Source organism: Pseudonaja textilis, chromosome 2, assembly GCF_049901715.1.
Source record: "Pseudonaja textilis isolate UNSWEBS1 chromosome 2, rPseTex1.2, whole genome shotgun sequence".
NCBI lineage: Eukaryota > Metazoa > Chordata > Lepidosauria > Squamata > Elapidae > Pseudonaja > Pseudonaja textilis.
Window position 1 is genome coordinate 208,761,725 of NC_141991.1, and position 16,608 is coordinate 208,778,332.

The 16,608-nt window shown below is 35.1% G+C and overlaps 1 protein-coding gene across 2 annotated transcripts; it reads left to right on the forward strand.

Annotated features, from left to right (window-relative positions):
- The first annotated feature begins 3,683 nt into the window (after positions 1-3,683).
- On the forward strand, positions 3,684-16,577 carry CCDC112 (coiled-coil domain containing 112). 2 transcript variants are annotated; one of them, XM_087926935.1, is made up of 10 exons: positions 3,684-3,924; positions 5,109-5,224; positions 6,596-6,714; positions 7,410-7,499; positions 9,016-9,091; positions 10,457-10,838; positions 12,051-12,464; positions 13,751-13,846; positions 15,800-15,918; positions 16,051-16,577. In XM_087926935.1, the coding sequence occupies exons 3-10, from the start codon at positions 6,654-6,656 to the stop codon at positions 16,079-16,081; spliced, it is 1,269 nt and encodes a 422-aa protein (XP_087783061.1). In that variant the 5' UTR covers positions 3,684-3,924; positions 5,109-5,224; positions 6,596-6,653; the 3' UTR covers positions 16,082-16,577. The 2 variants fall into 2 exon arrangements, with proteins under 2 accessions (XP_087783061.1, XP_026575912.2); XM_026720127.2 differs by having other exon boundaries at positions 3,692-3,796.
- Positions 16,578-16,608: the final 31 nt, after the last annotated feature.

Below are 16,608 nucleotides of genomic sequence, written 5' to 3' on the forward strand. Positions count from 1 at the left end.
ATTTGGGCAATCTGACAATGGGATTTTCGATTTCATACATTTACATGTAAAACTTCTTTAGCTTTCCTTTTATCTTGTGACAGACTAAATCCAAATTACCAGAGCAAACTCATAGGTCTTTGGGGGGGATTTGTCCAAAATCAAATATTTAAAGATCACAATTACGTAGGAACTTATTTATTATATTTTTATCCTGTCTTTATTACCTTGCAAGTAACTAAAGGCAGAGAACATGTACAGTACCCCTATTTTCCCCATAATACTATGAGGTAGATTGGACTGAGAGAGAGAAAGTGACTGGCTCAAAGTCACCCAGCTGGTGAATGGTGAGATTGCTAAAATTATACTGCATATGTGTAATTACACTGGTTTTAGAAACAGTCAGAAACAGTAGACAGTATCCAAGCAAGTATATATGGCTCTTTCCTGGCCCATGCTGGTGTGGACAGATACCAAACTAGTATAATTACAGGAGATGTAAGATAATTGTAGCAACTTTACATAATTATGTGAATTTAGCTTTCAAATGTTTATAGAAAGTGTTACATTGACTTGGTATGGTGTTTCGGACATGATGCCCTGAGGCAGGGGTCTTTCCAATCCCTGGTTCGTAGACTGGCCCCGGTCTATGGCATGCCACAAACCGATCCATGCAAATAAGCGAAGTCCCATTTGCAGGATGCAAGTAGCTTGTGAAATCACACACGCTCTGATGTGCAGAGAAACCTTTCCCCACAGAACCAGTCCCTGGTGCCCAAAAGGTTGGAGGCCACTGCCCTGAGGTATCAATATACATTTACAAACTTCCAATGGAATTGCTAGGGTTCCTGACCAATTTAATTTTTAATTTTTAATAATTTAATACATTAAATGGGAAGCTAAATATAGAGCCAAGGAACAATGCCCATATTAATTATAATCATCTGGGTTCCATCTCTGCCCCATAGGTATTCTAAGAAATCCAAAATGAGGAATTACAATCTACCGTTCTTACTTAGTTAGAACCAGAACTGCTCCCCAAAAGTAAACTGATGTGTAGTAAGCAGCATCCCCATCTGTCTGCCTTCCAGTAAGTGAGTGCTTGGTGACTGCCATGTACAAAACGGCAGTCATCATCTGTGAGCAATCTTACAATGCTATAATAAATTCAGGGATGCTCACTAAAGGGTTGTGAACTTCAGCTTCAAGTTTGAAGATGTATGCCTGTACTTGACATCATTATGAACTTAAAAAAATAATAATTCTAACTTCTGCATTTGTGGGAGTACACACAATAAAGATAGAGCAAAAGGTAAAAATAGATTACCAGAGACACAGATAAAAAGACTGGAAAAAGAAGGGAGACCCAAGCATATGGAAAAGATAGATAGATATGTGGACCTAAGTTGAAATGTTTGATTCTACCCCTTTTTTGATCTCCTCCCCCACAATTATACTAATCTTCAATTCAAGATTCCCCCTTCCCCACACTTTAACTGAGAATTATATCTTTTCCAAAAATATTTTGGGGTAACTGAAGAACTTCATCAGCATTTATTAAACATTGTATTGTTTTTTTTGAAAATATTTTCTGAAGACAGATTTAAACAAATAAAAAGTATTCTGGAATTATATATATTTTAAAATGTTTATCTTATTCCAAAGAGTCTATCAGTGTCTTTATTTATTTTATTCATATTCGGTGCAATTGTTTGGGTCATGTGATTTTGTTTTGCGACCTTTTGACAAGCAGTCAATGCGGAAGCCATATTCACTTAACAACTGTATTAGTAATTTAGTAACTTCAGTGATTCACTTAACAACTTTGCAAGAAAATTCTTAAAATGGGACAAAATGCACTTATCAAATGTCTCACTTAGCAACAGAAATTTTGGGCTCAAATGTGGTCATAAGTTGAGGACTACCTGCATTTGAAAATTTTATTGTAACACTCCAAATTAATCAAGGATTAAAGAGCAATGTTGTGTGAGACTAAAACAGGAGATTCTCACTCCAACCAGTGGTGGGATTCAAAAAATTTTACTACCGGTTCTGTGTGGCTTGGTGGGTGTGGTATCGCTTGGTGGGAGTGGCTTGGTGGGCATGGCAGGGGAAGGATACTGCAAAATCTTCATTCCCTCCCCACCCCACTAACCTCCTTTCCAACTCTGTTCTCCTGTGCAGGGCAACCAAAGAAGACCTAGCAGATCAGCTGGGACTTGGGAGGCAGAGAAGAGATGGGGCGGGGCCAGTCAGAAGAAGTATTTGCCAGTTCTTCAAACTACTCAAAATTTCCACTCCGGTTTTCCAGAACTGGTCAGAACCTGCTGAATACCAGCTCTGATTCCAACCCATTAAAGAATCAATAGGAACAAATTTCTTTAATGTGCCTGGATGACTATTTCCAGGCTTTCAATTGCTTCCCACTAATTAATTCAAAATAAAAACCATGAAAAATCACCAACGTAATTAAAGCTGTGTAAAATGAAAAATAAAAAAAATACAGGAGCAACATATTTTCAAAACCCAAATTTAGCAATTAAGTATTTTCAGCAAAGGTTAGTATTGTTACTACCTCTGAGCATTTTGTGCTGTTCTGTTTGTAGTTCTGCAGCTACAGTTTGTTGAAAGGCTGGCAAATGCCTTTCTTCCAAGGGTTCTTTTTTCCTGCTGGGAGTGCTTTCAGAGTAAGGACACAGACAGAGGCAGCTACCTGAAAGCAAGTTTCTTTAATTTTCAGGAAGGCAAGAGATAGCAAGAAGTCTGCGTTCCTGGGGCTAGCCAGCTTTGTGTAATAAACTCCTGGTTTTTATACCTTTTCTCCTTTTGTGTGTGAGTGCTTAAATCCTGTCAGGGGGGGTTGTCTTCATTTCCGTCAGGGGGTAAACTCTGCTAAACTCTGCGGGGTGGTTTGATTGGATTATTAGTTTCATTTCTTATATTTGTTTAGTGGCAATCTCCTGTCTGCTATGGGTCTTTTGTCTATTTGTTTTGCTGATTTGGCATGGCCTTTTGTTTGTAAGGGATTTCTTTTTCTTGTTTCCCTAGCTTTAATTACTTGGCTTTTGTCTAGGGGGCTTCTTTCAATACCTTTTATCAAATCTCTTTTCCTATGCAAGTTTGCTTTTATGGCTAGCCTGATGTTCCCCTCGCATTTTTTCTGCTTGGGTGTCACTCCTGTCCTGGTGAAGTTCCCTTTCCACAAGTTTATAAAATGTTTTTTTGTCACTAATTGTCTCTCTTTGAAGCCCCATCATCTTCAGACAACCTGTAATGGAGCATCTCTAAACAAGGTCAGAGAACACCAAGAACTCCACAATTCAGATTTGGCATTTTTAATCCACCCATTTTTATTACAATAATCTTATTTAATTGCTTTTATTGCCCCCAACTTGTTTTCATTTTAGGAAAGTGGGGTTTGACCAGTTTTAATAAATGGGTTAATTAAGTTTGATCTGACTCAAAACGAACTTTAAAAACATACTTTTTTTAATCCACATAGAATACAAACGGAGTAGGACAAACTTTTTTAATGAAGTATACGAAATTTAGAATATTGTTAATTTTACAACTAGATTAACGATCTGAATTTCTCTACTGACTCCCAGGAGCAGCCCCTATAAAAAGCGTCTAAGACAAACCGGCTACGCCTCCAACCGTTGCCCACTCGCCCCGCTCTTAATCGTAGCGGCCTGACGTCAACCATAGAAATGAAAGGACCTCCCTCCGACGCGGCGCTGTCCCGCCTCATTTCTCGGCTTGGAACATGGCCGCCCTAGCAACGCCGGCGCTTGAGGGGTGGACCAGGTACCAACAGGTAATTTCGCCCACCTCTGCTTCGCTACTAAAGCCTTCCTCCCCAGTTGCACAACGGGAGGCGGGGGATCGTGACTTGGCTGGATATATCGAGCAGAGATCAAACTCCCCATCCCTCCCAGTCCCCCAGTAAGTTACCCGGTCTGGACGTTAGCTGAGCTATAATTCCTGTGCTGGCAGTTATCTTTTGCCGCCTCTGGAAGGCTCCGAGTAGGAGAAGTCTTATGCTAGAAGATCCATATTGATTTAGCTGGGCAGCTGGGGATCTTAGCAGAAATGTCCGGTATCACACAGGCAATAGCCGATTTCTTCCGAGGCATGGCATGGAGATGGACAAGAAAACCTGGTCCTTTTAAAGGGAGCGGAGGAGAGCCTATTCCTAACTGAATCGGACCAGAAGTTGAAGTTCTGTATAGGAGAAAACGGAGAGGGATAAGCCCCATACATTCGAGCTTGCAGAAGCCAAAATCTTTATACAAATTTCTGCAGTTATGAAACCATGGTTCGTTATGAAAAGTTGCTATCCCTTCAACCAGTGATCTGAAGCTGAAAGTTTTGCTTCTAAATATTACATTTAAAGATCAGTCCAGCTTTTGGTGTCTTATATCTGTCTATACTTCATATTTATGTGTGTGATGGATGCTTGCTCACCCCTCCCTCAACAGTCAGGAGGCAGAAGCTACTTTTTTCTCCCGACAGTAAAGCTGGGATGCTCTGTCAGATTTTCTTCTGAAGGCTGCATTTGTCTCCTGGTCTCAACTGCCAGGGCCCTCTATCATTTGCTGTTGCTCCAATTCCAGACAGTATTGCAAAATGCATGTCAAGGAAACACAGATAAATGGGAAGAGTAATTGGATGTTTGATGTATCTGTCTTTTAGATAAACTGTAAATCATGGAACTCTTTGTACTGTTTAATTGCAGAGAAAATATTACTATCTTCCTGTTGTGCAAATGGGGTGTCCTTTTGGCTAAATGCCCCCCTCCCGCGAATATTCTCTGGTTTGGGGGGGAAATCTCAATTTTCTACTGCTTTATTGTCAAATCCAACATTCAAGTATTCAATGTCATCTGCTGTAGAATTTTGAAGCTTGTTAAGGTAATAAAATATCAAAACATTTTAGCTTTGGAAGGGACCTGAAGAATTGCCTTTACTATTTTACCATGTTATTAAAATGAACAAAATTAAGATGAGGTTTGAAGTAGTTTTAAGTCTAAATTGAGCTTTCTCCTGTCTTTATGTTTTAAACACTCTTTAATGAAAATGTACTACTATATTTGATTATAATGATTTTTAAAATTGTGTTTTGCATAGAATGGCAGCTGTTTTAGTGCTCCAGATGCTCTTCAACATTTTCAGAGTTGGAAGACCAAAACTGATCAAGTTAAGAAAATTGAATTTATAAGAACAGGCAATAAACTAAAAAATCAGTAAGTTTAAATTCTATAATGGTATAACTTCTCTAAAACAAGACATAGGAAAAAAGTAAAAATAAAGTATTTAAAAAATGGTCAGGTATTGTAAGAAAGAGAAAATGTTTGAAATTATTTATATTTTTATTCAGTGTAAGTAACTATATCAACCTTTAAGGTCGCTTGTATAGTTTCACAAGCATTTATTTTCATAATTTGTCCTCCTTGTGGTTCAAAAGGTACCTACTAGTGAATCCGTACATCTGCAAAGAGAGTGGAATATAGACTTACAGAGATAGTTTTCCATTGGTGTACCTATGGCCTGGAATAGTCTTCCCTTGGAAATGTGATCAGTTTTATATGCTATTAAAAACTGCTATTTTGCTTATTTATTTAAATAATGTATTTGGCCACCCTTCTCATAGCAGCAAATTGTTGGGGTATGGAAGTCTTCAGTCTGTATGTTTTGGGGAGAGGAGTGAGTTGATTGAGTTTATTATGTTTTATTTTTGGTTTGGTATATGAAGCCTTGGACATTTTCAAAGATGTATCATAAACTGCCTTTGATTGTGGCAGGAATAGGTCCAATGAATAAATAATTCATTTTATTTTTAAGGAACAATAGTTTTCATCCTAAATTTAATTTTGAATAATTCTCTCCTTTCTGGAAATAATGTATTTATTTATCTATTGCTTGTTTACATGGCTGTTTTAATTTACATTTAATTTATTTTGAAATTATATTTTCAAATATTTTATTAGGATTATTTTGTGGATTATTGGATTTATGATGTTTATATGTCACAGGCATCTCCTTTATGTGCTATACTTTGGGATGAATGGTTTTCTTTCAACTACTGTTTTTATGAGGCCAATCCTGTTAATATCTAATTTGCCTGCAAATGAAGGGGTGTTTTATATCATATAAAAATGATGTGGTTGCAGACTATTTTTAAATTTATTTACTAGTATATATTAATATACAAATTGGATTTACTGACCATTAAAATACTTATTTAATATGCTTTATTTGAATGCTTTGTTTGAAAGAGAGCTTGGTGTGATCTAATGGTTTAAGACACCAGGCTAGAAGGCCTGGAAAAAACCCCAGAAAACTGGGGAAAAACGGATTTTTTCCCAAATGGCTTTGGGAAAAATGGAGGAGGGGAGAAAATGGGAAAAAATGGGAAACTCCCGTCTCCCCCAATTTTTCCATTTTTCCTCCCAGGCGTTCCAAACAGATATGAAAGCCAGTTGGGTGAAAGCCACTTTGGGCCAATCAATCTCTCAGCTCATAAAATCAAGCTCTAGCATCAAACCAATCTAATAGTAGTATGTATTCTGTCCCTCGTCATATATATACTTCAAGAAATCTTGTCCCTTTCCTAGACTTGTGAACCTTGAAAAGCATAAGAATGTTCTTTTCAATAAGAAGAGTGATTTTACGATGGAATATTGCATACTGGAAGAACTCGAACACAAATTGACTAAAAATCGAAAAACAGAAAGTAAAATGATATTTTATATTTTATCCATTAACCATTTTGAAAAAAAATGAAAATATGTTCTTGATTCATTGTTATGTAAACAACAGATCAGCTTTGAGGTTTTCCTAATGTGCTTCTCTGCAGTTTGTATGATGACTAGCGGACCTTTAGAATAGTATCTTACTATTTCGGATTAGGAAATCTTCATTAATTGAATCAATGGATTTCCTGTTGGGAGTTATACAATATTAGCCAGACCCATAATACCTCAAAGTAATTGTCTAATAGTTTACGTTGCCATGGCCAGATTATCCATTACCTGTGCAGAGAAAATAGCAGTTTTGGGAGATATGTTACTTTTTTCATTCATTGCCAATCAAGGACCTTCATATAGAAAGAGTCAGCCGGGGGTGGGGGTGGGGGGGATTTTTTGGAGTGACATTTGAATAAAGAAAAGTTGACTGACTGTGTGTAAAATAATGCATTCCTGTTCTGACTTACAAAAATTGTTTAGCAAATTCTTAATATCTCAAAATTTCTTGCTTCATTTCTTAACATTTATTTTAAGAATTGTAGAGAACACTATTTTAGGCATTTGTGCATTTTTATGATACTTGAACGTGAACAAATTTAAAGTTATAAGAGGGCAAGATATTAAAACAACATAATTTTCTAGTGGAAAAATACTAATAAAATGCTATGAACTTTTTTCATAGAAGCAAAAATACAACAAAAACTGACTAGAATCCATAGTGCTGTTAAGGGACTTCAGCGACAGCTAAAAGATGTGAAACCAACTCCAGAATGTAAGCAGCTAATGTTTTAGTTATACAAGCAAAATTGCTAAAAGTAGTTTGAATAATTGTGCTATAAATTATCTGTATTTTAGCAATAGTACTTTGCAATTTCTTAATTATAAAATAGAAAAGTTTTTTTTAATTTCACATTTCAGCTAGTTGCAAGATAACTTTCAGACTTTATAGTTTTCTGTTCACTTGCTAAGGAACATGTTGAAATTACTATCCGTTCACAAAAATGTGAAGTCACAGCTGCCACTCCTTTGATCTTCATACATATTGAGTGCTTCCAAAGAACTTAGGATATTGTAAGGTATCAGTGTAGTATGTGTGTGGATCCAAGCAGTGTGACCTTTTGCAATTGACTAATGGAAATTTTGCCAATATGCAGATTTTATAAATGCTTCCCAAGGTTTTTGGGTGTATTACCCTGTATGCCGATAACTACTGGAACCATTATGGCTAGTTTATGCCATAACCTTCCAACCTTGATTTTCACTATCATGGTTCATCGCAGTTAGCCAGATCTTCAGACGAGATTTGGCATTTTTATCCACCTACTGTTTACACAACAGTGTAAAATCATATGTGCCAGTTTTTTTAGTTGCTGTTGGCTTTCATATGCATAACCATTATTGTTTTATTTCACTTTTTTAATTGCTCAACTCAAGGCAATGTACATACCTCTTGCCTCCTATTTTCTTCACAATCAAATAGGGGTGAACTGGCTGAGAGAGGAGGACTGCCTCAAAGCCAAGTTTCATATCCAAAGAACTAAGTTTTCTGCTTTCTAAGCCAGCGCCTTAGCCACAACACCAAACACACTTTCCCAAACTTATAAAATGCAAATAACCTCTTATTAAAAAATTATAAAGGATGACATCACCCTAGACATTTGCATATTTACATATACAGTGTGTATTGTGACTTTATATTAATATCAAAATAGCTGCAATTATCCCTTTATCTGTGATCAAATCAAAGTGACTAGATAGAAAATGGAATTAGACTCCTTCAGCTTGAATTGTTGTATAAATGAAGAAATTCTAGCGAAGGATTATGGGATGCCTCTGCTGCTAAAGTTCTCTTTTCTGTCTCACTGTTAAAGATACAAGAAGTTTTATCAAATTTTAAAATCATCTTATTCTAGATCAGGGGTTTCAAACTCGTAGCCTGCAGGCTGGATGTGTCACACGCTGGTCATACCCAACCCCGTTTTAGCAAAGGGGGAAAAAGTTGTGATACATCCCATGATGATGTGATACCACAAATTTGAGCCCCCTGTTCTAGATCAAGATCATATAATTGTAACTTGATTTTGTTAATGTATTTTCTGTTTATGCTTCTGTTCTTGACACAGACATTTTGGGAACAGCACACTTGCATATATCAAATCTCCTCTCTTTTTTATTATATTTTTACTTTTAAATTGGATTATTTAAGATACATTACCTTTCTATACTATGTGATACATTTGAACTTCTCGGTTTTGATACGCAAACATTATCTCCTCTCTCTTTTGTAGTTGTTGACAAGCTTAGAGAAATGATGGAAGAAGCTGAAGCAGCAATAAGTTCTTTTAAAGAAGAGCAGCGACAAATGTATTTATGTTCTTTTAATTAAAATACAAAAAGATACAAATCTAACTTTATTAAAACAGTTTTCCAGTAAATTAGCATTTCTGCATAAATAACCCCAAAGCCCTTTGATAGTGTTAGAAAAAAACCATTGAAGTACAAACTACAAATGGTGTGTAGAAAGTAAATTCTAAATTTGCAGTCTTGTAGCAATTTGTAATCTACCCTGACTCTTAGTATTTGATATAATATCAATACTTTAAATATTCAGTTTATTCTCAAAAGCTAAATGTGTTTATGTAATGAAGATATATTTAGTAATATTGTATATGTTATAACCCATAAAATAGTAAAGTGCATTTTAAAGATATGAAATATTGTCTTTTATCATCTTTATAAAAATCAAGGATTAAATTCCCTTTGGCCACTAGGGATTTTTTATGTTTCAAATTGTAAATTTTCATGAGTGTTCCATTTAAATCAAAATTCAGCATATAAATTAAATAATAAAATTAAAATGTATGGCTAGATTGCAGAATATAGCAGCATCTTCTTGGCTATTTCCAGAAGTCCACATTAGACATAGGGAGCAATGGAGGATGATATTCTTTTTTCTTCCTCTTCCATTTTTTTTAAATTTCAGGAAAGAAAATTATGTTCTCGAGTCAAGTAAAAAGGGAAGTCAAGGCTAATAATGCCTGTAGAAGACATTCTCTTTGCCACATAATGTGCTTTTTAGCTGATTGAGCAGTTCATACAGAAATGTTTGTTTAACATTCTTTTTGTTATGAGCTTGTCTGGCGGCCATGGCCACACTACTTTTCTTTCAATCTAACTTATATAATAAGGAAGGGACAATAATTTTGACCAATTTGCACTATTGGTATAAAAGTGTGTGTGTGTTGTGTTAGGAATGTAAAAGAAAAGTCTTTAATGTGCTGAAGTGTGCTATATTATTTTTATCTTTGATTTATATTTCTAATGTATAAAAAATAGTGAATTAAAAGTTAACCCAAATGTTTTAATTTTAAATATGTATTTTACTTTGTGTTTAATTATTTAAGGCAATACAGTATTTGGCCTTTGTAAGAATCATATTTACATTTTATTATATATTTATGATTTAAAGATCTCTGAAGAAAATTTCTGAGGTTTGCTACCAGTGTCAGGATTTAAAGATTTCTTCTAAATATATACATGCAAAACCCCATTTGGATTTTCTGAGTACCATGTGGTATGAGCAGCAAAATGATATCACATCACACTGCTTTGTATACTTGTTCAGTTAATACAACTTTTACAAGCTGTTCATGAAACTTAAGCACAGATTTAGTCACATTATTTTTTATTTTATGTTAGATTATTTTTTTATATTTTTTAAAATTTTAGTTATGATGAACTTCTGAGAGAGGAGAATGCTGCTACAAATGAGATCAGTGCCTTAGAAAGAAAAATTGAGATGTGGGCTGTAGGAACTTCAGCTGCAAGAATTTTCAAGCAGTGTGTATTTCCAGTACATAAGGAAGTCCAAAATCAATTTCCTGAAGAAGTCATTGAGCTTGAAAGATTTCTTCAGCAAACTGGAGGAAGGCAAGGAGGTTGGGATCAATGTGATCATCAAATCTTCCTAAAAATTTGGAGAAAACATAAAGGGAAACCATCATACATCACTGAAACCCTTGAATACCTCCCTGATAGAACAAAGGAAGACGTTCAATCACATGAGAAATGGCATAAAGAATTTCTAATTTTAGAGTCACAGAAAAAGGAGGTGAGATAATTTTGCCAGTTCATTTGTCCATAAATTTAATAGTGCCAATGTATACTAGAACTGATCTATGCAATTATTTTTTTCTTAACCAATAGTTAGTTAGTTATCCGAGCATGTAAATGCTTTCCATTTTCATCAATATTCCCTTACCTGGTACCCTTTAGATGTGGTAGAATTATAAATTCCATACTACTAATTGTTATGCTAGAAATTGGATTTAAGAAGAATGTTTACATGATGTAGTAAGTATAGCTGATAATGTTCAGTGCTTTGGAACATGAGAACATGTTGAAGTACTGTTGCAATAACCATGAATATTGTACAGGTAGTCCTCAACTTCTAGCAATTCATTTAGTGATTGTTCAAAGTTACAACAGCACAGAAAAAAGTAACTTATCACTGATTTTCATACTTATGACCATTGCAGCACCCCCATGGTCATGTGATCAAAATTCGAATATTTGGCAACTGGTTCATATTTATGATGGTTGCAGTATTCTGGGTGATCGTCTTTTGCGATCTTCTGACAAGCAAAGTCAGTGGGGAAGCCAGATTCACTTAACAACTGTGTTACAAACATAAAGTTTGGGCTCAATTGTGTTTGTAACTCGAGGACTATCTGTAGTTGGGAAAAATAGATTGTTCTTCTTTGGGTTCTATATTAGACTACACCACTTCATTCTCCTTCTGTCTCTTTTTATTATTCTGTGTCCCTTTTTAAAAATTCTTAGAGCCTATAATTTCCTCACCAACAAACATTCACCTAGTTGTTCATTGTTTCTCTATTCTCCAGGTTTGGTGATAGTCATACAAACTGGAATTTATTCAACTTTAATCAGAATGCATAATTCTGCATTTAAGACGCACATCTAATAAGGCTATGGAAATCTGTTCCATTGAAATGTGAAAGCATTAAATAATCTAACAAAGTATTACAGTCGTTTAGTTGTTATTTCCTAATCATAATAAGGTAGTCCTTGACTTATGACTAATAGTTATAAGACCAGAAAAGCTCTTGTAGATCATCCCAAAACCCATCCTAGTATAGTAATTTGTTTCTCACAGTTGTCAAACAGATTTTTAACATCTCTTCAGAATCATGAAGACACCCATTGTACATCTTAGGTCCTGTTATCCTTTAGATGATTAGAAATAGCATGATAAATTTATTTATTTATGAATTATTTTATTCATTTTATTCTAATCCTCTAGGCCATTAAAAAATGGAAGATGAAGAAACGAGAAAAGAGTAAAATATTAGTCCAGAAAGAGAATCCTGAGGAAGTGTCCACTGATATTCAACGTGAGCGTGAAGAAACTCAGAAGCAGAAAACTGAAGAGGAGAGGAAAAAACGATTAGCAGAGCTTGAAGCATGGAAGAAAGACAAAGCACTTGCAACTGCAGCAAAACAGGAAGCTCAGTTAAAAGAGGAAGAAGAGAAGGAGAAAAAAAAGCAGAGAGAACATCAGCGGCAACTTCAAATGAAGTTATTGTTGGAAGATTATAGTAGAGAGAAAAAGGAACAAGAAGAGTTGCTGAGATTTGAAAAAGAAAAAAGAGAGGAAGCTGAAAGGGAAGAGAAGAAAAGAACTGCAGCAGAAGAAATTGTTAAATTCCAAGAACGAGTGAGTAGTCTTGTTTATCTCTTCCATATTTATTTCAGGTTTCTTTGTGTTTTCATATGAGAATGATAATTCTGTTATTGTATGAAGCTTCTTTGTGATGTACATTGAAATTCAATTATTGTGTCTCATCTGGATATAATTGTTTCCATTAAAAATGGCAAATCTTAAGAATTATTTATAAAAGAATTATATATACAGGCTTAAAATAACCATTTGATAGGGGTAATCAAGAATTGAATTGATGAGACAGTGATTATGAAAAACAAATGCTTGTTGCAATTGTCTCCCCAGTATTTCCTTAAAGCAAAATAAGGATCTTCTACATGCTGTTATCAAACAATATACTATATTGTTTGAAAATGTCAGAATAGGCTACAGTTTATTTATCCGTAAGAGTGGTATTTGCCAATTCTGGATAAAATACAAAATATTACAGAATAACAAAATAGCATATATATCATGATGATATAACAATAGCAATAAAACTAATCATCTCACTTCTGAGAACAATAGCCAAGCAACCTCTAAAGGTGTTCTGAAAGAACAATTCTTCACTCTTCTTCAGAAGGCCATAAGGAGAGCAGCCAACCTCCCTTCGGAGAACAAATTATATCAAAAGATATATTACCTTTACCAATTACCTTTGTTTTATTATCTTCAAGGAGATTAGAAACATATTTCTCAAGTCCATATAAGGCAAAAATGTGGTCCTTTATTTGCTTCACTTCCTAATTGAATTTCATATTTAGACCCTCCTTGTATTTTTAATCAAACGCCCCTTGCTTGCCTACATCTCAAATTTCTTATTCATTGACCATGTTTGACTTGTACTTTTAGACAGATATTAGGCTGTTCACTAATATCTCATCCCAGTATTAGCATTAGCAAAGACTATAGTGAGGTTATTGTTAATACTGTATATTCCAATTGCGTTCAGTTTTTATCAAGCACTTGCTTTAAATTTGGACTTGAAAAAAATCCAATTTAAAAATTTAACAATCCATTAACCAATATTTGATCTTTATATCTCCCTGCCTGCAGAAAGGTCTCCAAAGCAGGTTTTTGCAACTCTTGGCTTGGGCATCCCTGTGTTCCTGTTTAGTGGTCACAGTTAGGACTGACAATTAAGCTGTTAAAATGACAAACTATTTCTAAAAGTTTTCTTATTTGTTTATTTTATTTATTCAATTTATATGGTGGCTTATCTCAAACAAGACTTCCTGGTGGGAGGGGGAGAGGGGGAGAGAGACAGAGAAAGTGTACAATATTTCATTTATTTTATTCAGGATCTGCATAAACTTGAGCTGAAGGTTCTAGAAAAGCAGGCAAAGGAAGATGAAAAGATTGAAAAAGAAAAAAGATTGTCTAAGCTGAAAAAGAAGGTAAGAATTTAATATGTTATATACCTCAGTCCCATGTACATTTCTCAGAAGTACCTCTGACTTAAAAGAACTTTGGCATTTAAAAATTATCACATATGATGGTTTATTGAAATGTCATTATATAACATCTTGAAACTGGAATTTAGTCGCCCATACAGAAGCAAGGGGAAAAGTTGTAAATAGGTTAGGATGAAAGAAAGTAGAAAAGAAATTGAGTTGAGAGTAACTCAGTTAGGTGTGCAAACTGCATAAGGTCATTTTAAAAATAAAACGGGTTCTTATCTAATTGCCTTCTCTTCTCTAGAAATTAAATTTAAATTAAAACTGTAGAGATAATGAATCAACAGTACTTCCTAATGGATTTATTTGGTGTTTCTTCTAAGTGTTTTAGGATTGTTGACTCAGACTTTAGTTTAATGCCTTGTATCTACCGTATTTTTTGCACTTTAAGACCCACCCCCCCACCCCCAAAAAACAGGTGGAAATGTGTGTGCGTCTTACAGAGTAGATGTTGCTGAAGTCCCGCCCGCCTGCGGGTCCCCACTCTTCGATCTCTGCCTCCCAGAAATTTGCCTCCTTGAGCAAACAGCCTGGTCAGTTTCAGCACAGCCTGATTTAGTATGAGCAGCTGATAGGCGGTGGGATTGGCCTCCTGGAATACTGCGGATCAGCTGTTCCAGACTGCGGGGATCGCTGCTGCCCATCGCCATCTCTGCCTCCGCGTGTCCCATTTTCGGCCACTGTGCACCCCATTTTCAATCCCCGCCACTTGAAATGGGCTGAAAATGGGATGCACGTGGAGGCGGCAATAGGTGGAGGTGATGGGCATTGATGACAGTGTTGGGCAGCAGAGATCCCCACAGCCTGAAACAGCTGATAGGTGGTATTCTGGGAGGCAGATCCAACTGCCAATCAGTTGCTCATGCTAAATCAGGCTGTGCTGAAGTTGACCATGCTGTTTGCTGCAAAAAGGCAAATTGCTGGGAGGCAGAGGCAGATTTTTTTTCTTGTTTTCCTCCCCAAAAGCTAGGTGTGTCATATAGTTTGGGGTGTATTATAGTGCAAAAAATATGGTAATTAGTAAGCCCCATAGAATTCAGTAAAGCTACTTTGTGCAAAATTGTTTTCAATCGAACTTTAAATATTAAACAATATGTAAATATATATTATTTTTATTAAATTTTATGTCAGGACTCCAACAAACCCACCCCCGTTCAAATCATAAGTCCCTAACCGCATCTCAGAGGAAAGAAAATTGATTTATTAGAAGTGGCCATGTTGGTGTTGACTGGATGCAGCCAATACTAAATTATATCATTTATTTTCCCCTTGACCCTGGTCTTCCCCCCACCCCCTGGATGTGTATTCTTCAGTGGGACACATCCATCCCCAAGAGTCATCAATCATGCTCTCCAGTAAAATTCTTGTGCTCCGACAACTTTGGGCTGCCAGGGTAATTATCTAGGCACTTAAGGAATGCACTGTTTTTCCCCACTCCCTTTTTTGGCAGCTGAAAAGACCAAAGGAGTATCTTTTAGTTGACATTTTAATTATTAGTAATAGTAATGGAAACATAGCATCTAATCATGATCCATAGGCTGATAATTCTAAAATGTTGGAGTAATAATCTTGGTGGACTGAAATTTAATTTTTGTATTTCTAGAGGTCTTGGTTCTATCAGGTTTGGTACCACTCTGTAATTACTTTCTGGTCCCATTTGACTTCTTTTCTGTTAGTAGTCATCATTCTTGATTTGTATCTTTGTTCTAAGTATTCAACAAGAATCAGATGCATAATAAATTGCTGGGTCTGTAATCCAAACTAATAGTATTTTGGGGTCTGCAATAATGAAAATACAGTGCTGTGCAAGTTTACTTCTTACTCTTTATTGTTTAATTCATTTGTATTTGCAGTTGCCTTCAATTATTTTTTCTGTGTTTTCACTATTAACAGGTTCACATTAATGTAACTCGGGATCCATGCAGGTTATTCAGACCTACAAAAGTTTGGGAAGAACGAACAAAAGAAATTGGACCTGTAGGTACAGGGCCAGTGTTGTATATTCCTCATAGGTGAGAAAATTGAAATATTTTATATGATTAATGTACATCTTAAATTACCTTATGTTTAAATATTTATATTATTAATGTGGTTTTATATGATTAATGTATTTGCAAGATACTAATCTATTTTTACATTGATAGGGCTGTCCCAAGCTGGCGACAGGGATTATAATTGGATATCTGCAAATAATTTGTTTGAAGATAATATAACAACATAACGTATTGTTATATTAGTTTGTATTATATATGAAAAATGTTGTATAAATGTTATGTTAAATAAAAATCAAGTATATATTGTTTCATTGTGTAAAGTACTTGCAAAAGCTTTTTTTTTGTTTGAATTGTTTTCTCTAAAACCTGGATTTAGCAAATTACCTCTTTCTATAAAGCTCAGAAAAAAGTAAATGTATTGCTGTCTACATACTTTCACTGTTACTTTCAACACAGAAATAAACAGAAAATTTACACGTTTTTTCTTTGCTTTATTTAGTAGATTGATTACATAATGTATCTCAGATTAATTTAAGAAGGAAAGCAGATATTTTCAATGTTCCTAAATGGATAGAAAATAATAAGCTTGTGTTATAGAGAAATGAGTTGTTTCTTAATCGCCATCCTTCAAAACTAATAATTTTTACAAACAAATAAATAACAGTTTTAAAAACCCCAGAGAGAGACACAGTATTTTCTTTCTGCAGT